At 52.4% G+C, this 21,792-nt stretch overlaps 2 protein-coding genes across 4 annotated transcripts; one reads left to right on the forward strand and one right to left on the reverse strand.

Moving 5' to 3' along the window:
- Nucleotides 1-227: 227 nt before the first annotated feature.
- POLL (DNA polymerase lambda) lies at nucleotides 228-21,150 on the reverse strand. Of its 2 annotated transcripts, XM_086466368.1 has the most exons (9): nucleotides 21,045-21,150; nucleotides 11,467-11,610; nucleotides 10,898-11,195; nucleotides 10,066-10,234; nucleotides 6,617-6,940; nucleotides 5,830-6,003; nucleotides 4,736-4,864; nucleotides 2,547-2,715; nucleotides 228-2,165 (listed from the first exon to the last, which is right to left on the reverse strand). In XM_086466368.1, the coding sequence occupies exons 1-9, from the start codon at nucleotides 21,148-21,150 to the stop codon at nucleotides 1,801-1,803; spliced, it is 1,878 nt and encodes a 625-aa protein (XP_086322494.1). In that variant the 3' UTR covers nucleotides 228-1,800. The 2 variants fall into 2 exon arrangements, with proteins under 2 accessions (XP_086322494.1, XP_086322495.1); XM_086466369.1 differs by lacking the exon at nucleotides 21,045-21,150 and having other exon boundaries at nucleotides 10,066-10,252; nucleotides 11,467-11,600.
- DPCD (deleted in primary ciliary dyskinesia homolog (mouse)) lies at nucleotides 13,241-20,756 on the forward strand. Of its 2 annotated transcripts, XM_086466937.1 has the most exons (7): nucleotides 13,241-13,304; nucleotides 13,564-13,644; nucleotides 14,250-14,374; nucleotides 15,230-15,363; nucleotides 17,087-17,093; nucleotides 19,336-19,395; nucleotides 20,555-20,756. In XM_086466937.1, the coding sequence occupies exons 1-7, from the start codon at nucleotides 13,241-13,243 to the stop codon at nucleotides 20,657-20,659; spliced, it is 576 nt and encodes a 191-aa protein (XP_086323063.1). In that variant the 3' UTR covers nucleotides 20,660-20,756. The 2 variants fall into 2 exon arrangements, with proteins under 2 accessions (XP_086323063.1, XP_086323062.1); XM_086466936.1 differs by lacking the exon at nucleotides 17,087-17,093 and having other exon boundaries at nucleotides 19,293-19,395.
- Nucleotides 21,151-21,792: the final 642 nt, after the last annotated feature.

Here is a 21,792-nt window from a genome sequence, read left to right on the forward strand (position 1 = left end):
CAGCTCAGCCACGTGGCCAGCTGGATGCTGGGACAGAGCCATGGGAGGATGATGGCCAGCAACTCCCTGCCCTGAGAGCCAGAAGTGGTGATTCAAGTGTGAAGGTCTTCACTGCCTTCTCGCTGCCTGTACTGAAAATGGGGAGACAGGCCAGCACAGCAGCAGCTCCTGGTCAGCCAGAGAGAAGAGTCCAAACAGTTGCAGGGCAGAGAGCAAAAAGACAGAGATGCGAAGGAAAAAGAGAGACGGGATTTATTATACTTCAAACTTCAAAGCACCAAGACATGCCAGAAGACATTCATTTCCATCAGGTGTTCAGCATAAAGGCTGGGCTGACAAATGACACTGCTGGGGTGAAGCCCCCCCAGCAAACACCCCACCCCACTACTGTGCCCAGCAGCCACGGCTGACACTGCAGCAAGAAACTGTGCAAACCCACCAGGTTTAAATGCCCTTGTGCCTGCCCTGGCAGCAAACACGCAGCTTGTCACCACACGTGACAAAGACGCGGCAGAGTGCAGAGCAGGGGTGGCCGGGTCCCCCACAGGACAAGGGAGCTGGAGGCCAGGCTGGGCCCAGAGGGAGCCCCAGGGTCCTGGCACAGAAACACCCACCACGGCATTCCTGGCAGCCGACGCCACAGAGCAGCAGGAACCACTGCAATACCCATAACAGAGACAGAGCACTGAAAGTCTCTGGGACATTCATCTCCAGAATATAAAAATAGTTGAGGTTTCCTGAGAAATAAAACTCACTCCCATGGAACTGACAGGGCCAGCCACACATACATGTATACTCAAATACACACACACACACTTTCTCTGATCAAAGACCAGATGACTCCATGGCTTACACACACACAAACACACACGGAGGAAAGCTTTGCTTCGCCCAAATTAGAACCAACCTATCTCCTTGGGTTTCCCTCTGCCTCCGTGCCTCTATGCACCACCACACCGCCCTGCTGGGCCACCTTCAGTGCCATCACATTCAAACCCTTCCTGAGCACAGCTCCCCGAGGCGCGAGGTCCGCTCCTCTCCTGTGCTGAGAGGAAAGGAGCCCTTGAGGCCACATCGGGGGGGGTCACAGCTCTGCACTGGAGCATCCTCAGCACACAACGACGGGCTGAGAGCAAGCAGGCACAGCACCTGTGCTGTGCTCATCAGGTCCCTATGCCTCCTTCAGGGCTTACCTGGCACCAGGGGAAGCTGGTGGCAGTTGCAGCATTCCAACCCCATGCAGGGAGACCCACCAGGGGACATCAGCTCAGAGGGAGGAAGGACACAGCAGCAGCACAGGGGGACTCTTCACAATTCCCACAGTAGCAACTACCAGCAGTAGTGAGAGGGGGGATGGGCCAAACCAGACCCTGGTTGCCTTCATGCACAGGTCAGGCCAGAGATTTTGGGGTATCTGTGCACAGACACAGAGGAAGATAATCCCACTTCCGCTGTTCCCAAGCACTGGGAGGGGCTGGATCACAAGGCTCTGCAGCCTGGCCTTCTGAAGCTTCCCTGGGGAGAGTAGGGCCAGGGTAGTTGATGGGCAGCAAGCCCTTTTGGTAGCCACGGGCTGCTTGTGGCATCAGGTAGTGCTTGCAGCGTGGTTTCAGCCCATGGTCTCTGCTGGGTGAAGCCACGCAGCTCTGCTAGCAGCAGGGCCCCGTGTTTGCTAGGAGCCTCCGTTTGCTGGGATATGTTCCCCAGTCTGCAGTCACCGCAGAGCAGCATTAGGGAAACCAGCACCCTTCAAACCAGCAGCACGGCAGTGGGCCCAGGGTGCTGGGTGACAGCCAGGTGTCACCAGTCCCGTTCTGAGGGCTCCCGGTAAGGCAGCCCCAGCTGAATGAAGACATCTCTCTCGGTGGGAGTGGGCAGAGTATGGCCAGATGCCACCTTGACACCTCTGGGGCCTCGCACCACGGCCGAGCTGAGGGCGTGCTCCGAGAGGCTCATGCCCTTGGTCTTGGCCAGAGCCCGCATGGAGCGGTTGAAGTGGGCCGAGCCGGTGAAGTAGAGCAGGGCACAGGCAAACTCACTGTAAGGCACCACGATGATGTCAAGCCGACGGTGACGCTGGGCCGGCCCGGGGAGACGGCACACCCCCAGGTACTTCTTCTGATCACCGTTGTCCTCCTGACTCACCAGGTCGTCAGTAAGGAAGCCTGGGGAGAGAGAACAGGCAGAGAAGAGCTGAATGGTAGAGACTCACATCCCCACCCCAAACTCCCCACTGTCCAGACAGCAGCTGAGGTGTCTCATAACATGGTGTGGGACCCCAAGAACAGCCCAGCCTCAGCCCTGACAGCCTCACACAGAGGCCCTGCTGAGCTGCAGCAACATTCCCTCCTTAACACTCTCTGCGGCGCTGCCACTGGAGCAGGGCCAGGACCAGGGGCAGTATTCTTAATGACTTACAAGATGTCCCCTCCTTGGGAAAAGCAATCACCTGCCCATCAATGAACACCATCCACCTCACCACCTCCCCAGCTTGGCCATGCTAAGAACAGCTTCGAGCACCACGTGCCAGTCCCCAACCATCTTACCGCTCCTGTGGAGGCTGTCGAGCAGCTTGCTGAACACCCCACGGTGAGACTGCCCATCTGGGTGAGTGACCAGCACATCCACATCTCCACAGGTGGGCTTCCCCCGACGGTAGGAGCCACATGCCACACACACTAGCCCAGGCTTCAGGGCCAGGGCAGCTTGTCTGACCTCCAAGAAAAGAGAGAGAGAGAGAGAGAGAGAGAGATGAGGAGTCAGAGACCAGTCTCTTCATGCCCCTTCCATCAAGGCAGCAAAGGATCTCATGCCTGCCTTGCAGCCTGTCCTGCACCTCCAGGGCCTCCATACAGAGCTGACACCAGGCAGGCATGGCAAACTGCCCCACCAAGGGGGCTGGCCTGCTGTCAGGAGCCACCTGAGCTGAGGTGGCCTCCACCAGTCCTGCAAACGCCCAGCACATTGCCATACAGTACAACGATCTACCATGGCACTACCATCAATCATCAGCTCTTGGGGGCACCGGGCTGGCGCTGAGCTGGGACAAGCAGGAAGATGCAGCAATGCTGACGAGGCAAAGTACAGCACAACCTGTCGGAACCTTCGGTTTCTGAAACAGCACGAGAGAAGAGGTTTTTCAGCTCTCCTGTGGGCCAGGAGGGCAAAGCTCACCTGCTCTGCCCACAAAGAGAATTAGTTCGACACAAGATGGTCACAGGTCCTGTTTCAGAAGCAGAGGTAGGCTCATAGAGAGTCTCCCCAGCAGGACCCAAGACAGCAGAAAATATGTGAGTGCCCCTTGTAGCCCACTCCTGCCAGGAGCTCTGCCTTCATAGGAGAGCTGGGCTTCCTGACTCAGAAAAAACCACAAATATCCCAGCATTTTAGACCAAATGGATGCCAACATGCTGCTGCCAGCAATCAGACACATATAATCAGAAACTCCCCTCATGCAGTCACCTCCAGGCTGGACCCCAGCTCCTGTTTCATGCAGACAGTGCTAATTCTGATGGCTTCATTCATTAAATGCTTAAGAAAGGCTCCCAAGTCCTTGGACAGGAGTAAAGTATTCTTGGTCTGATTGTGCCAATCACCCTGCTGGCAGCAAATAATTAGGGGCTCGGTAATTCCCAGTGACGAGGCCATCACAGAGGCTGGGGTTCAGGAAGGCAGTGTCCATGCCCACAGCCCCTTGTCACTCTTGGGGATCATCCTTCATTAGCAAGAGATAAACCCATTAACCTTTGCCCCAGAGGTGCTCCAAGAAGCCACAAGCCTTTCTCATGCGGAGCAAGCCCTCCTCTGGTGTCCTTGCCCCCCTTCTGGCTTTAAATGAAGATTTCTAGAAAACTCCCAGCCCCACCCGAGAGCGTAAAAGCTCCTCAGATCTCACTATGACAGGCAGCACAGTGACTAATCCCTCATTCTCTCTCCTGGGCCTGCATCAGAGGTCTGTATGTGTGTATGGAGGGGAGCGCAGTAATCCCATCAAGATAACAATAGACCCACCCCCAAGAGCCAGCTCCTCGACCCAGCCTGCCTGGGAAAGGGACCACTCACCACCAAAATGGCTAATCCAGCACACGGGACTGACACCCCAGCAGGAGCCTGGCAGGAGCGTATTCTTTGTGGCCAGGCCCTGTGGCCGAGTGACAGGGTCACGCTGGCTGCTGCTTCCATGGTGATCAGAGAGCACAGGGGTAGCAATGACAGTGTCCCCCAAGCTCTCTGCTCACATTAGGGTACACTGGCTTAGCACCCCATAATCTTGGAGTGCCACGTCATACCAGAGCAAGCAGCACCCATCTGCAACCTGGATACCCTTTGCTTCCAGCAAGGATATCCATGCTCTGTTCTCCCACTGACAACCAGATCACAGGGTGCTCACAACTTTCACTGGAGAAGCAGCACCAGGGAGACAGCTCAGGGGCCTTGGCTGAGAGCAGACACCTCGGAGATGAGGAGAGGCAGGGAAGAGGAGCTGAGAACCTGCTCATCCCACCATGCCACATGCAGCGTTTTTCAAAGCAGTGTGTAGAACTGACACCTGTGAAGTATCCTGCTCCTCTCCAGGCACTCAAACTGACCCTTCCTATGGAGCAAAGTAGGTGTCTCGTGTGCCCGTGCCCATCAAGGGTCCCCCAGGCACCAGCCCTACTCAGAAGAGAGGCTGAAGAGCTCAGCTGTAACAGCAAGGGACTCCACTCTGAGGGCCCGGGGCTGAGCTACTCACGGTCTGTTCTATTTCTGCAGCTTCCTCCCGAGGCATGCGCTCCAGGAAATCCGTGTAGTGCTTCAGCCCCACAGCTTGCTGCCTGGTCAGAGTCGCTTTGGTGCGGATATCATCCAGCGTCCGGAAACCCTAGTGCAGACCACGAGATGACACTCAAAAACCTACCAAGACTTTGCTCTTCAAATACTTTTGATGAAGATTTAGGGAGATTGTATTTAACCTATCTCAAGACCAGGCCAGTCATAGCTTCTGAGATCACATGCAGAGGTATCACTTAGGGGCCGGTTCCTAAAAGCAGGTACTTAGGCAATCCCACTACTCACGCACACCTTTGATCTCCACCCCACAATGACCATGATTCTTAACTGAACCTCACAGAAGGCAACTGTTCCTAAGGCATTATCTTCCTACAGCTTGAAGGAAGACAAGTAATGCAGGTAAAGAAACAACACCCAGAACACCCCAGTGAAGGAAAGCCTACAGCATGAACACAAGCATATTTTTAAGACAGCAAAGATTCCTGTCACAAACCAAACACTACAGGAAACCAGGCTTCAGTGGCTCTGTGCTCAGGAGACAAACTGTTTTTAAAGAAAGAATCCACTCAGTGGGCTGGGTTGCTCCTGTTGGCACAATTACTTGAAACTCATTTTTACAACTTCCAGACAAGGTGGACAGCTGCTCTGACAGCTACAGGAGCCAGCTGGGCCAACAGGCCAGCAACTGGATGAGAAGCTTTCATGGCCAAGATGTCCTGGTTCAAGCTTGGCTCTTAGCAGTGTCATGGCCATGAGCAGTGTGAGAGGAGTTCCAAGCAGTGATGCTAAACAGAAGCAGCAGTGTGACCCCCACTCCCATCACAAATCTTTGTCCTCTACCCCCACCCAAACTCAAGTCTCAACCAGGTGCACTCCATTCTCCCCAAGCACATCCACAATGGGACCCAGCCTCATAGCTCCTCCCATAAAACCAGATCCAAATCCCACCCGTGGACACTGGTAATTGGAAACTATTTGTGAAAGTAATTCTCCTACGCTCAGCAGCAGTCTTCAAACCATAGTCTGACAACTTCTTGTGTAGGGCACTAAACTTACCTGCTGGTACCACATCTGAGCTGTCTTGATGCCTGCTCCCCAGATGTTGGAAAACAACTCCAGCACAGGCACACTCTCATTGATGTGATCTAGCTTGCGTAGGTGCCCGCTCTCCAAAATCTCCAGGATCTTCTCTGCCATCCGCTTCCCAATCCCAGGGATTTTACAGGCTTCCTAGCAAGAAACCAGAGCCACTACTGGAAAAGTGAAGATCACAGACAAGCTGGGGAACTGCTACCCACTCAGAGCCTGGTTAGCCACTTGATCAGTGACTGGTAAGTGACAGGACTATTCTGCCCGATAATCTCCTCTCCAGCCCAGGCTCACGTAGGCTACATGGACTCAATGCCAAGTGGAAAAGGACAAGCATGCAGAGTAGGACTGAAACACTAACACACTGAACAGCTGAACCGTCACAGTCAATAAGGCTCAGATCTAGTTAGTTTTCTATATTATCTCGAGTGCTGGCCAGCTGCTGATGCTTAAGAGGAAGGTGAAAATGTCCCTGCATTGTGCCTGGGGAAGGTGTTTATCTCACAAGTGCTCAGATCTGGCCCTAAGAGCCTTGGACCCCACTTTTCCGCTCTTCTGAAAACACTGCAGGTGGTCAATGAATCCCAACTCACACTTGCTACACAACTTCCATTGAAGTCACCACACAGGAAGGAATTCCCAAGGCCTGGAGGTAAGCTACTCCATGTACAGAAAGAGGAAGGGACCTGGCTCATAACAGAGCTAGGATGCTGGGTCTATCTCCCTGCTCCACTACCCTGGGAAGGTGTTTTACCTGGAAGGAGGTGACTGGTTTGTGGTAGCTCTTGAGCGCATTGATGGCTTTGGAGTAGCCCAGAGCTCTCCACTTGTCCCCCTGGACAGAGTAGGCCTTTGCCAGCACTTCCAGCTTCTCTGTGATGGATTGGTTGTGATTCTCCTTCTTGCTGTTGGAGGACTGGGCACAAACCCACTTGCTGGCAGGCTGGGCCATGGTGGAAGAGCTGTCACTGGTCTCCTCTGATGATTTCACAGGGTAGCGGCCAGAAATCAATGCTTCCAGATCTCCCTGGGTGACACTAGCATCTTCTCCTTCACTGTCTTCATCATCAGAGTCTTTCTTTAGGGAGAGGTAGAAAAGCAGCCATGTGAGAATAAGTGCACGCTCCACATATGTCCCTTTGGCACAGACTGATACTGACAGTAGGAAGTCAGAGCAGTAACCAACCTCCAGGGCATGCAGTGCTCAAATTGCCATCTCTAGAAGTGGTTGGTAATATGCACAGCGCAGCTCTTCCCGCTTCAAGCTACACATGCACCCCTTGAAGCTACGTGCACATCTCACAAAGCACAGGAGACTAGAGGCTGCTGTCCACCTGTGATCCAAGCACCCACGCACCTCTTCTAGCCAAGCCCCTGAGACCTAAACCTGAGGTAAGACACTGCTTAAGTGAGCAACTGCTGCCAGCAGCATGGTATGACAATGCTGAAATCCCTGGCTGAGGGAGATCCTGACTCCCTGCTCCCACTGGGAAACTTTTGCTGGTCTGGTGGCTGCACAGACACATCTCTCACATTCAGCCACTGCACCCTCCACCCCATGATGTAGATGACAAGAGACAGGCACTGAACTCTGTTTTCATGTTACAGACAAAATCTTAACAGGGTAGTAAATTACAACCCCCCCATTTTCCCCATGGCTATCTGCAAGAGAAAAGGGGGAGGAAGGAATGACACAAAGGACTCCACATTCCTCAGTGACAGAAGAAAGAACCAATGTATACATTTGCTGATACCCTCAGCATTAGGATGCCTCTGTGTAGACTTAAGAAACAATGAGCCTTGGCTTCAGGTAAGGAACAAAAGGGGATAGAAGCGGGAAGCCACACAGAGGCTTTGTAGACTGCTTTGCTCACTGGGGTCCCCATCTCTCCTGATGTATAAACACAGGAGTCCACGAAGTCCACGGAGATCCAAGAGCTTCTGTGCTGTGGAAATAACCCTGAATGGCACAGGGCTGTTTGGAATCAGCCCAGCAATTACACGTGGCACACAAGACCTGTCATGAGCTTCTGCAGAGCGTCAGCCTAAGTCAGAACCATATCCTTACAACCTCTGGTTCTGCTGCCTAAGGAGGTCAGGAGACACAATTCCCACAAGATACAGAGCTGAAGTCTTTAGGCAGAAAAGGCAGGATGTTTCCCTTTTGTAATCTTGTTTTATAACTCTGAAAACTGGGTCAGACTGAGGATTTGATAGACTAAAGTAGTTTTATTCGCCTTGAAACATGACTCCCTTAAGACACTGTCCCCTCTAAGGGCAGCAAAGCCTCAGAGCGTTCAGATTGGTTAGTAAGCCCCTTAAAAGCATTTAAGGAGCATGTTATCCAACCACAATGCAAACAACTCTGCAGCTGGAGCATGCAATTCCCAACCCTCTCAGCCAGCAGTGTCACACAGGTGAAACAGCACATAAACCCCTGACTCTCAACGCTTCGCCAACAAAGCTGATGGACTCTTTACAACAATACATGCAAAACCAGCTGGTCCCGTTAGCTTCTAAGATACTCCAGGATCCTACAGCAGCTGACTTGCTAGAGCTGGGCGAGACTGGGATGTCCATGGTTTGTCTGGAGCACGGCACAGAAGCCAGGACAGCAGTTGAAGCCCAGTAGCTGAGGCAATATGCCACTTGAGAGGGAGGCAGGCAGCCTGGGGTAACAGCTTCAGGGTTCAGACAGTGAATAACTGGCACCGCTTCCAAAGGCTGCCTTGCAGAAAATACTGCATCCACATGCCAGTCACAAAGCAGTTGCTACAGTCTGATTGGTAACGGGGTTTTCTCACAGGAGTTTACACCCAAACACAGAACTCCCAGAGCAGCCCCTGCTCTGTATGAAGCACTGGCACACTTATCTCTCAGACAAAGAAGATCCACCCAAGCTAGAAAAGTCTCTGTGCTTAAATGGAGGCTACTTCTAAGTTGAGATTTCAGCTTCAGCTTTACTGTTGTAGCTGGGTCTCAAAAGTGGTTGGTACCGTCTCTAAAGCATATCCTGTGGGTTCTCCTCTACTCCTCAAACTCACACAGTCCTAAGCTTAGGACAAGAGATTTTACTGAAGTGTCTACAAATATTGCTTTTGTGCACAGACTCACGGGAACTATCATTGCTTGCCGGGAATTAAAAGGAAAAAAAAGCAATAAGGCTTCAGACTCTCGCAGCTGTCTGACCACCCAAAGTAAACGTGATCAGAAAGCAGGGCAGATATCACAGGATCTGCAACAATACAAAAGATCCTTTCTCCCATTAAGTGTGAGACTTGTTAATAACTATTGTCACTAAATCAGAGTTACAAGAAACATCAAAGATGGGGTAGCTGCAATGGTGATGCAGTTAAGAAGCAGTCAGCTCTGCCTATAGCACACTGGATAGTAAGTCTGGTGAGAAAAGATCCCCCTACACATATACAAGAGAAAGCCTAAACCAAAGGAGCCCTCAGTGGGTTGGCAGTTAGGGAGTAACTACAGGATTTTGTGAAACAAAATTTGTGACTGTGTTAGAAAACAGATGCCAGCATCACAAGGCAGCTGCTGCTCCACGAGGTCTGGGGTAACTCTGCTACAGATAGATTTGAATGATGCCAATGCCCAGAAAGAATCTGGCAAACTTAAGCAAAAATACAGAGAAAGGAAAGAAAGCTAACAGCAGGTCGGAGAAGCTGACTCACAGCAGAGGCCACTCATCACCCAGCACAGATATTTTAAGCACACCACCACAATCGTTCGAGGGGCAACCTGATCCACTGCACATGTGTCTGAACAGGGTGCTTGCCAAAGAGCGGAGAGTGGGTCAGTAAGGCTTGGGGAGGAACAGGGGATGAAATATCAGAGACCGCTTCCTGAAAGGGAGATATTCTCAGTCGGGGAATATTCCTCAAAAGGAAACATGATCACCAGAGTGAGCTTTCGCCTGATCAGAGCACCAGGACTGCTTCAGCTGGAAATGTTCTGATGGGAACAGGAATTTAAGGGGTGTGTTTCTACTTTTAACACTTAAAAGGGACAAAGTGAAGCCGTAACCATGTCCACAGGCTGAGTGTGACAGCACCAAACCACTGAAACATCCAAACGCCTTTCCTTTGCTAAGGAAATCTGGCTTTGTATGGCTGCAGGGGTGCTCTTAGCCAGGAAGAGCAGCATGCAGGATCTGTTCACAAGGAGAAGGGCCTGTGTGGGAAGCCTCACCTCAGCCACCTGCTGCTGTCCAAGGGTGCCCAGGCCCCACTGCGAGGAATCCCCCACCTGTGCTTCAGTATTTGGTTTCACTGCTCCCTCCTCTGCTGGGGGCTGGATCTCTTCACTGCCCAGGACTTGCTGCTGCGGCTCTTTCTGCAGTTCTCCCTCCTCCAAGTACCTGCCATGGATCAGATGCCTTAGTACAGCAGGAGGGCTTCTCAGCCCCCAGAAGTTTGACTGAGAAATCCTTCTGCGCGTTTTGGGATGGAGCAAACAACTCATATGAATTGTACTCTCTCAGATCACAAATCAATTACTCTGGTTTTGGCTCAATTCCCCAATTTCCATCCACCTCGTTGACCTGCAACTTCCACTCCTACCTCACTCTCAGACTCTTTCTCCAAAACTTTGCCAAAACATTTTGATCCTAACTGGTGGCTGTCTGCTGCTCCATTCCTTATTTCCTCTTGTGCCTAGTTGTCAATTCTCTGTCTACTTTTCATCTGCCATAAGTAAAAAACAGCATTTAATCCTCAGCATTTTTAAAAGCAACCTCCTTGTTATCACAAGAGAAAGAGGTGCCTTTTGCACCTGTAGCAAGTGCCAGGACTCCTCCTAGCACTTCTGGGCCCTGTTCCACACGTTGCTACCCCACAGAATGGCAACTGGTCTCAAAGTCACTAAATTTCACAGTCTGTTTGGGAAAAGGTGACCTTGAGTCATGACCACAGGAGCTGCAAGGAGCTGCAGTCCAAGATTTTGAGCAGAGGTCAAATCTTAGTGCTGCTCAGTTTAGGACAGAAGCGCTGTAAGAAGGGATGACAGCGTGGCATTTGCATACCTGTGAGGGATAAAGACACAGTAGCCAGTGGTGCTCAGCAGCTTCTGGTCTCTAATGCAAGCACTTAGCCAGGACGCCTTCACTAGCTGCAACCCTGAAGGCAGCTTGGTTAACTTGAGGAGCCGAAGGGCCCGATCACAGTCCATGTCTTCAGCCACGATGACATGTGTCACCTCCGAGGAGAGCTGGTTGTGTACAACACCCCCATTCTGGACAATCTGCTTGTGGAAGATCTCTGCCCTGGCTTGGCCAATACCAGCTTGCAACACGTAGGCAGTGACTGGTTTCAGCCACTCTGCTGAGGAAAACACAGGAGCAGGAGATCAGTGACAAGAGAAATGGTGTCCCCAACCAACCGGGCTACATGTCTCACATAGGACTTGACAGCACTAACAGTGGCAGGCAGTCTTTGAGGAGCACGAGCTGGACACATCAGTGCAACCTGGCCATGGCCTCTACAGAAAACACACCTGGGGGCCAGACTTTGCAGCCTTTGGGGGAATGGCACCTTCAGACAGCAAGCTGGGGTAGGAGTATTATATTCCATGTCACAGGCAGGCAGGACTTACCCTCAGGTACCTCTGTTCCTTCCTCTTTTGGGATCTTTGGAGGGACACTTTTCCCTGACTCATCTCTCACCTTCTTCCTCTTGGGAAAGGCTTTCACAATCCCTTGTGGCTCCATAGGCTTGGTGGAAAGTTTAGCTGTGACTGCTGAATACCGGTAAGAAAGAGGGAGCAGCTTAGAACAGTGTTACACCTTCACAACAAGAGTCACTTATTTTGCTCATTGACTTCCTTGGTTTGGGTTTTTTTGTTATGGACTTCCAAAAATGCTTGCCCTGATGGAGGCACCTGGAAGAAAGAATTTCAGCCCACAAGGTCAGAAAAATTTAAGTTAGAAACCACCAAAAAGCCACTTAAGAAGACCCTGAGTGTCTTAGAAACCACTAAACCAGGGTTCTTACAATAGAAAGCGTTCATCTAATTTAACATTTTGGAGGTCCTTCCTGCCCAGCCAACAGAAGTGACTTTATTTCCCAGACATTCCTCAAGCACATTCCCATGAAGAGGGAGAGGAAACGCCTCTCCTGCCAGGGCTGAATTCCAGACACCAACAAGAAGAGATAAAGCAGCTGATCAGCACCAAGTGTTTCATACAGCCACAGGAGAAAGAGCCCCAACCCAGCTTCAGCTGGAAAGAGCAAATTAGTAAAGATTAACTAGCCAAGTCCAATACAGTTACAATTGTAGCTTTACCATCACAAACCTTGCAAAGGCAGAATTTGGAGCTTTAACTACTGGCCCAGGCTGCCAGGAAATTTGGTTTTCCATAGCCTAGAGAAAGCCCCAAATCACCATATATCCCAACAGCCCCCTCCACCCAGCTGCAGTGTTACACCAACACCAGCTTGAAGGTTTCCTCTTAGTGCAGCACTTTGCGATGGGAGGTTTCTCGCACACAAGCCAGCACAAACCTATCACGTTAAACCCGGAAGAGCTGAAAATGGTCTCACCTGGCCATATCTTCTCCCTAAGGTCACCTTCTGATCCAAATGCTAAACATAATCCTCTGGAAGACTGATCCAGAGCTGGACTAAACTCCTTGCTTCTGCAAGGAAGAGTTCATCTTCAGGAGAGAAGAAACCCTGATACATTTCTAAATGTAGCTTCACAGAAACCTTTCTGTTTCCAGTACATTTTGACCAATACCCTGCCCCCCAATTCTGAAAAGTAATACTTTCTGTTATACAAAGAAAAACCAAAACACACCAACCCCCGCCCCCCCCAAGTTCCTAGGTGCTTAAGTCCTCTTCAGGCCTTAGAAGAGTGTTTTTCTAGGCAGTATTTTAACTAACCTACACCGAAGCACGCACACCAGGTACCAAGCTTGCCTTGCCAGCAGCCTCAGGCCACGACGGCTTCAATGCCACCAACCCGGCTCGCCCCAGGACGAGCAGCACCCAAGGCCCCGGGTGCAGGAGCCAATTCCTCCGAAACCTCGCGGCTAGGCCCAAGGCCCGGGGAGCCGAGGACCAAGGTGCGGGGGGGGGGGGGGAAGGCGGGAGCCCCCCCCCGCGCCCCGGCCTGAGGAGGGGCAGCGAGAGGGCCGAGACCCCACCACCACCTCCACCAGTGGAGCAGCGGCTGGACCGCTCCGCGACCCCAGCTGCGGGGAGGGGAAGGGCCCCCCTACACCAGACGGGGCGGGGGGGGGGGGAAGATGGGCCCCGGGGCCGGGCCCAGCGGCGGGGCCGCTCTCACCTACGGGCCGCGGCCGGGAAGTGCTTCCGGGTGGCGGCCGGAAGTGTGGCCGTTGCCCTGGCGACGGGGCCCGGCCGCCATGGCGGTGCCGAGCTGGCTGGAGCGGCTGCGGGCTGCCAGCAAGACAGCGCTGGTGCAGGACGGTAACCGCGGCGGCCAGACGGGATAGCGCCCTCCTTCCCCCGTCCCCGACGTGTTTTGCGGTGACCCTGCAGCGAGCGAGCGGGGGGGGGGGGGGGGGGGAGGGCAGCGCTCCCGGGGACAGCCCTGCACCCGGGACGGGGCCCCAGCAAAGGACACTGGGCCATCAACGCGGGGACACGGCCCCAGACAGCGGGACAAGGCCATAGACGCAGGGGTGGGTGTATTCCTGTTTACCCTCACCCCCTGCCTTGCCTCTAGGGAAGCGGAAGATCCACTACCTGTTCGAGGATGGGAAGGAGATGGCCGAAGAGTACGACATGAAGACCGGTCAGTTAGTGAGTAAGTGCTGCTCTCAGCTGGCCCCCAGCAGCATGTGGTGCGCATGGCAGCAGGTGTGCACTCTCAGGACTGAGAGGTTGAGAGGGACCCCGTGGTAATCGCCCCTAAATATTCTGGGAAATAAGCATGCCTGTAGCTGCACTTTGTAGGGACATACGTATGGTTTGGTTTGGGCCCAGGGCTCTCCGACTTCCATGGTGTAGCAGACCTTGCTTTATACAGCTCATCTGTCACAACAGGCTTGTGTGGCCAAGCACTGAGTCTGTAGTACATGCTGGGGTGAAATATGCTTTTTAGTGGCTTCTGCAACCACAAACGAGCAAGATGTTGGTTATGGCTTTTGTCCAAAACCACATTAGCTGTGGCATGGCACCTGTTGCAACCCCACCCTGGGTTCAGTACCAAGTAGAAAAAAAAGAAGCACTTGGTACAGAATTTCTGCCTTCAGGAACAGGCCAGCTAACAAATCCATTCACACCGAAGTGGAAATGACCAGAATTAAGATACGCATCTTCATATCATCTCCGTTTGCTGAGCAGCTTTAGCAGTCATTTGTTGGAGTTCTTATAGCAGAATAATGAAAACCCTTCTTCTTCCTTCCACAGGTAGAAAATGGCGAGAAAAGAACACCCTCGGGGGCTCTGGCAAGTGGCAGGTTGAAGTGGGAGAGCCAACCTCGCCGCTCCTGGGAGCACTGGAATCAGAGCTTATAACGGAAAGCAGCTCCAATGTACGTAAGGGTCTGCAGGCACCACTGCACCTAAACTACCTAGTCTTATGCAGTAGTAGGTAGATGGCAGGTTGTGCAGTAGTTGGTAGATGGCAGATCACTCACAACCCCACGGGACAGCCTTAACCTGCCCAGCACTCTACTACAAATCATGCCAGAGCTGTGGGGCTAGGTAGAAAGAAGGCACAGCTTGGGTTCTTTTGGGGTCTTCAGAAGATTTGTAGTTTCCTTAAGCAGAGAAACGATACTGCTGCGTCGGCCAACTACTATTCTGGCTTCTGAAAAAGCAGGCAGAAAGGAAGGCCAGCGCCAGGACAAGTCAGTGGATGGAAAGCAGAGGCGATGATGATGACAGACCAACTCGGGCAGTGCATAGCAGGCTGCTCCTTAATGTAGCATGGCCTGTTAGATCTTCACATCCCTCTCACTTAGGGGGCAGAGATTTTAGTCTCTCACCCTCTTTTCTACAGCCCTGAAACACAAGCACAGCCCTGCACAGCAAATTGGAGCAGAGCCAGGACTGAATCCAGCAGGGCCCTAGGGTAGGCAGAGCTCAGTATTTGGTTGCCTGTGAGGAAGAGGCCCGGTTTCCCTGTAAACCCTGTACTGCACGAGTCCCTTGCTGAACACTTTCAGCCTCCTACAAACAGGGCAGACAGTGCCCTGGGTAAAGGCAGAGCCCGGCTAGCTCTAGGAAGGTGATGCTCAGGCAGTTTCTTGAGTTACTCCCTAATGCTCCAGTGTGAAAGGAGAGCTGCTCCCACATGGAGCCTCTCGAGGTAGTACAGGAAGAAGGGGACAGGGAGGAGAGCAGACAGCTGGAGGGGCCTCGCTAAAGGTACTTGTTTGCTGTAGCCTGTCTTCATGAGGAAGGATACCCTGAGCAGCTTCCAGTGGCGGATCCGTAACCTGCCCTACCCCAAGGAGGTCTACAGCGTCTCCGTGGAGAAGGAGCAGCGCTGCTGTGTCATCCGGACCACCAACAAGAAGTCAGTAAGGACAGCACTGCCAGTGCTGACGGTGCCTCGGGGTGGGCTGGCACAGAGGGCAGGCTGGTGACTGCACAGGGGGGGTTGTCTTCTCTTGCCTTCTATCCTTAGCGTGCCAGGGCTGAGGGCCCCACCTCACAGCTGCGTGGCTCCTGCTGTCCAGTTTCCACTCCCAGCTGCCCCAGGCACACTTACAGTAGAGCCCCTCTGTGCTGGCCTTCGCAGACCTATCTCACAGGTCCACTAGCATGGTGCCTGCTCTGTTTTTCCCTGTCAAATGTTGCTCCTTTAGAAAAACAAAAAGAGCCTTGCAGACCTTTTGAAGCTAGAGCACCCCTTCTTCTTCCTCCGACACAATACTTTGATCTAGTCATTGTATCTCAGAATGCATAGAGCTGCAGGATTCAACAGGTACAGCGAAGTCATAGGCAGACAGATCTTCCTGCATAAATGTGTCCTGTGTTCACAATGCCAATGACATGATCTGGAGGTAGCAAGAAAAAAAGGCAGACTGAAGGAAGCACCACAGTATTCTGAAAAGAAATTTGAGATGGGAGGAAGAAAAAGAAAAGGCTTTTAAGCACCTTCTTATACTGTGTGAGTACATGGCATCTCTCATGGCATGAGACACACACTGTCCACAAAGCATTTACAGCCTCAGTAAGATAAGCCGGGATGAGCAGTAGTATTGGGAAGAGAGAGCAAGGAGTGAACGTTAGAAGAACAAGGGAGGAGGTAAGTGAAAGCTATTTACAAACTGGGATAATATACCAGTATGGAAAGCTGGGCAGGCTGCTCTCTGCCTGCCTTCCCTCCCCAGCATTGCTGCAGAACAGAGAAGGATCAGATTCACCAGTAAAACCAACCCCAGTGTTTCCCAATCTGCCCCCTGCCCTCTTTACGCCGCTCTTTGTAGCTGGCTGTAGGTGGTGCTGTTGGCAAAGAACTGCTCCACTTTGGCTGCTGAACGCCTTTCCGATCACAAGTCTTCAGGGGATGTTTGAGCTCTGCACATGAGCACACCTGGAGGCTCAGAAGCAGGAGGAGGCTAGGCAGGAGGAAGGGGGAGTCTACCCCACGAAAACAGCAAGCCATTGACAGCTGTAATACAGAAAGATGCTGGCCTAAATGCATGCAGAGGGATTCAGAGGAGAAGACTGGCACTTTAGTAGGGAGACCTATGTAGCAAAGATGAACGAGATTCCCATCAACCACACGTGGCTAAACATGGAGCTAGGACAGGAAGGGAATAGGTGAGCCTGAGTCCAACCACATACTGTTACAGACAGGCTTATCTACTCCCAGTCCTAACAGTAGTGTGTATGTGGGAACTTCCTTGCCTGCGTAGGTGCTGTAACGTTATAACTTACCACTGAAGCTTCACCTGTGCCCTGCCTGACCTCAGGATTTTTTTGTACCACTCTCAGGAAAACAGTAAAGTCCCCCATGAGCAGTCGACACCTACACACTTGTAGGCTAGCGTCAGAGAGAGTGGAATGACCTGACAGCAGCTCATGGCCTGCATATGAAAGTTAAGGACTTTCGGATTTAAAGCTGAAAGTCGCCTCACTGGGGACAAGAATGACTGCTGTCAGTAGGGAGCAGGGACAGACTCCAGCAACAGAACACTTAGTACAGGCTCCAGGATATCTTATATCATTTCTCCTGGGTCTCGGCCAGGGCAAGGCACCACTCAGCAACTAATTCCAAGATAGCAACAAAGGCACGGAGTCCAGAGAGAGAGTGCACATCACTACGGGAGAGAAAGGAAGCCTCGGAGCCTCTCCAGCCCTTGGAAGTCAGCCATGCTGCTTCTGAGCCACAGAGCTGTGCTGACCGCCAGCCAGAGGCACAAGCAGCAGGATGGGTTGCCAAGTCACTACTGAGCAGCTCAGCTCTACATTCTCAGCATACCAGTAGCAGTTTTCCCGACAGGCTGACAGAAAGTGGGTTTCCAGTAGGAAAATGATAGAGGTGACTTCACTTACGCACTGTGGATCTCAGGCCAGGACCCAGGCTCAGAGTGCAGTACTGCCCTTGGCCATGGGGTGAGAGGCGAGGGCAGAGAATCTGCGTGCCTCAGCAGGGATAACCGCCCATCAGCTACCTCCCCAGCCCAGACAGGAGCTCTTCACTTCCACCAGTCACTCCAGTTCCCTCTGGCCACGGCAAAGGCTGCTCAAGTGGGATTTGCTTAAAACCTCTTGCTTTAAAATAAATCCATTAAACTAAACTCGAAAAACAAACCCAGAAAGCCATCTCCCCAAACGGCAAACCTGATTCAATTATTGTAGTGAGAGGCAGTGGTAACGTTAGGAGGAGGAGGGGGTGGCCAGGCAGATCTGGTTTCCTTTGATCTTGTCACAGATTTTAGTTTGAGGCCAGCCAAAGCCATTCTTCTCCCCTTCTCCTTAGTCCTGGGGCAGCAGAATGCTGCTGTTTCATTGATGACTCCCAAGGCCCTTTGAAACAGTGGGTTTTTTTCTGTGTACTGCTTTTTTTTTTTTTTGTCTAATCGGTAAGAAGTTAACACTTCCTTAACATGTCTTTGTGTTCATCTAATCTCTGCTGTTTAACCTTTGACATCTCCCTTATTATCCATGTCTGCCACCTTTTCCAAATACCGACAGCAGTGACAACACAGAATGGTTTGAGCCCTGCGGTAACAAGCTGCGTACATTCCTCCCACTACACCAGGAGAGCCATTTGCCCTTTGTAGCTGTTTTCACCGTGACTTGGAAAATAAACTGCAGTTTGGGTAGAGGTAGCTAGAGAGGCCAAGCCTCACATACAGCCAGCTGAATGGAGAAGAACCCCTCATGGCATGACAGCAGCTGCTGCCTGTTCCCGCTCTGCTCTGGGCAAACTCCGTACCTGCTGCAGGCCTATTCCTTGGAGAGGACTGCCCGCGAGAGCGCGGGAAGAGATTAAGAAGCCAACCATGCCTCTACGTGGGCATGGGACCACCAACTAGTGTATTTGGTGCAGTCCCAGAGAGAAGCAGCAGATGCAGGGCAAGCCATGCCAAACAAGAAAGGCAAATACAGACACAGATCTACAAGGTTCTGGTCCCAAAGTCCTATTAGGAAATCTCTTAGCTGCCTAGACAGCTTATAACTGCTCCAGTTCCAAGGCATCCCCTTTCCTTCATACTCAGCAAATCCCAAGGTCAGCAGAGAGACATAGGCTGGATAGGAAGCTGGCAAAAACCTCTCTGTCCTCTACTTGGATGAGAGAGGTGATCAGGAGGCTGGGAGAGAGACTAGGGAACAACTAGGGGAGCTGGGAGTGCAGAGGAGCACCACAGCCAGCGTGGGGGCTGCATGGAGATGCTGCAGAGCAGAGGCTCAGGTGACCGAGAGCAGCTACACCTGGAGCTCTGTGCCCAGGGGTATGCCTGAGCACCACCATGCCACCAAAGCAGGAAGCTACCTAGGAAGCACAGCAAGAGGCCAAAAAGATGGGTTTAGGAAGGAATGCAACACAAACTGGTGCATCACTCAGGAAAGTAAGTCCCAGGGCACAAGGGCTTTGATAGCTGTCTTGACAAGAGCTAATAGGAGCTGGGAATGAGAGGCTACAAGCAGGGACAAAGACAAGGGACCCCACTTGGTAGGGCCGAGTAGTTTGTCCCTAACCATGTCTGGCACTATGCAAGGGCAAGCTGGAGAGACCAGGCCTGCTTTCACACACCAAAGCCCTTCAGGACTTTGCCAGCTCTGGTTTCCAGTTTGGAGGTTTGTTTCCAGTGCTCCTGCCAGCCTCGGGGCACCAGCAGGCACACAACATGGCACAGGGTCCTCTTGCCAACCCCAAGAGGTCCATTGTCCTCATCTACACGTTGTAGAACAGCACTCTGTAGCTCAGCAATGCTAGCAGGGGAATAGGAACCTCACCTTCCTCATTTCTGCCTCCTCTCTCATTTGTAGGTACTACAAAAAGTTCTCTATTCCTGACCTGGACCGATACCAGCTCCCCTTGGATGCAGCTGCTCTAAGCTTCACCCATGCCAACAACACCCTGATCATCACGGTGAGGTTTTAGCCACACAGAACAGCACTTTTCCCTTCTCTTTATGTCCACAAAGAAGTTAAAGTTCTTACACGTGGGGAAATGAGGCAGAGCAGGGAGATCTGCTGAGGGTCACTGATGAGCCCCTTTCTCTGTCGCACAGTCAGTGGGAGTTTCAGATTACGCTGGGCATGCTGACACTAGCCAGGACAGCCCAGCCTTCAAGAGGGGCCCTGGTCGCTGCTCAAGGTGACTTGCAGGTGGAAGAGTGTCTGTCGTGCCCTGTTTTCCGTGTATCCCCTCTCTCAGGTCTAAGCAAGCCTCCACTGTCAATGACAGCAAGTTTTTCTTGCCTCAGAGCATAAGCGTTAAGAGTCCAAGGACCTGCTGCACTTAGAGGTCAAACAAATAAATAATTTTTAAAATCACCTGCTGCATTGATAGGACCCATGGAGAGGGCATACATCCAGGCACATGGTGGAAGTGAGAGACTAGCAAAAGGGCACTTGCTGCAAGGAGCAGACAGAGGCAGACAGATGCTTTAGAGCAGCAGGTGCTCATCTTCTTAAATGTGGAAGTCAGCTACTCAGAGAGCATCCCCTGCGAGGGAAACCTCGCAGCAGAGCTGGGGGTGCACGTGCGGAGGAAGTAGGCCAAGAGGAGCATCTTGAGTCTTTCTGAGCTTCTCTTTGCTGCAGGCCAAACCCTTGCCAAAAAGCACCTGCATCCACTGCTAAACTGCAGCTGGGCAAGGGGGTTCTGAGAAGAGGACAGAGGAACTGCAACTCTTACTTCTCTGTCTGCCTTCTAAAAAATGCCTATTATATATTTTTTTTAATATATAGAGAGAGATATATAAATATATGTGTGCATACAGCCAGTGAGCACACCAGGGATCTGCATGACACAGCTTGCTAGGATATTCCAGAGGGGTTGGTGGGGCTCAGGACTCCACATCCAACTGGAAGGTTTTACTTGCACTGTAAAAGACACTCCAAGTCTTGGCAAATGTCTCCAGCCTGATGGCACCACCTCTCCAAAGAGGCTTTGGAAGTAGCTGGTAACAGAAAGCCCTCCCTCGGCAGGAGGGCCCCAGCTGTGCTGGTAGCACCTGGCCCCAGTTGGTCTGCTTGGAGCAGAGGCTGATGAGGAGGGCTAAGGGCATTTCTCTGTCCTACAGTACCAGAAGCCGAAGGAGATCCTGGCTGCAGAAGAGCAGCTGCAGAAGGAGCTGAAGAAGATAAAGGCAGCTAACGATGGGGATGGCGACTGCAAGACCCAGTAGGCAGTGCCTGCTAAGAGGCTGAGGTGGGGGGCAGCTCTCTGGCACAGCTTCATGGTATTTATTTTGCCTTTTCTAATAAAAATTAGTCCTGTTGTTAATAGAAGTATTTGGAGAAATCTTTGTAGGCCCAGGGAGATGGCAGGGTGGTCAATCTCTTTACCACTGGTCTGCTGCTTTACACCGACATTTATGATCCTTCTATGAGTTGTGGGAAGCTGCAGCACGCAGAGTGCACCGCATCCACCGCCAGCAGCCCTCTCCCCATCCTCCATGAGCAGAAGAGACATGAAAGATGGGTCGTTCCCCTTGGGAATTCCCTCTGTCTGCCACCATCACTGAAGGCATTGCCATCTGGAAAAGAACCACCCCTCCTTGCACCCCTTACCTGCCCAGGATGTGCTTGGAAGCAACTCCCTCCCGTGCTGTTGCGCAAGGCCTTCCGTGCCATTAGAAGGAGGCTCCTGTGACTCTGGTATCTCTGCAAACAGCATCAATACTGAGACCTGCCTGGGCACAGCCTGTGACACGGGGTGAAGAGGAGGACACCCAACTGCTTCCTCACCACCAGCCAGGCGCAACGTGACGTGCAGAAGGCGGGCGGCTGCGCAGGAACCGAAATGCAGCTGCCTTCATTTGCATGGCACGGAGGGGAAAGGGGCGACAGGAGCAGCAGTAGCGCACCCCTGCCGTGAGGGCACAAACACGGCCCCTCGGAAGCCTCGCCGCACAGCCAGCACCCCACGCACAGGGACAACCCCAGCAGGGCTGCTTTAGCTCCAACCAGCTGCTGTCTCTACTCTGCACCAGCCATCCCCATGCTTCGATTCCTGCATGTCCTTCCATCCCGGTTCACATTTGAACGGCTCCTGCTCAAACAAACCCTACTTTTAAGCAAGCCAGTCTCGGGCTCCCACCATAGCTCGCCTGATGAGGACTGCTTTCAAACCATGAAAACTCCTTAGAGCCTGGGCGGCATCCCCAGTTAGAGCTTCACAGCTAGGTAGCTCTGGGACCCACCTGCATAGTCCTCTCAGGACAATGGAGGCACCACCAACTGGCAGAGCTCAGCAGAGCCAGTGCGCCATCCCCACCGCAGCTTCCCCTTTCCTCAACGTCACCCGAGATACGAGGGT

This window comes from Leptosomus discolor, chromosome 6, assembly GCF_034619465.1.
Source record: "Leptosomus discolor isolate bLepDis1 chromosome 6, bLepDis1.hap2, whole genome shotgun sequence".
Taxonomy (NCBI): Eukaryota; Metazoa; Chordata; class Aves; order Leptosomiformes; family Leptosomidae; genus Leptosomus; species Leptosomus discolor.

What these genes read in the sequence shown, in the direction of transcription:
- DPCD (XM_086466936.1), top strand. Translation starts at nt 13,241, where the DNA reads ATGGCGGTGCCGAGCTGGCTGGAGCGGCTGCGGGCTGCCAGCAAGACA. An exon ending in GACAGCGCTGGTGCAGGACG is followed by an intron (nt 13,305 to 13,563) that starts GTAACCGCGGCG and finishes CCTTGCCTCTAG; the next exon opens with GGAAGCGGAAGATCCACTAC. An exon ending in GAAGACCGGTCAGTTAGTGA is followed by an intron (nt 13,645 to 14,249) that starts GTAAGTGCTGCT and finishes TTCCTTCCACAG; the next exon opens with GTAGAAAATGGCGAGAAAAG.
- POLL (XM_086466368.1), bottom strand. Translation starts at nt 21,150, where the DNA reads ATGCTGTTTGCAGAGATACCAGAGTCACAGGAGCCTCCTTCTAATGGC. An exon ending in CTCAGATGTGGTACCAGCAG is followed by an intron (nt 4,865 to 5,829) that starts GTAAGTTTAGTG and finishes GGTCTGCACTAG; the next exon opens with GGTTTCCGGACGCTGGATGA. An exon ending in CGACAGCCTCCACAGGAGCG is followed by an intron (nt 2,166 to 2,546) that starts GTAAGATGGTTG and finishes CTCTCTCCCCAG; the next exon opens with GCTTCCTTACTGACGACCTG.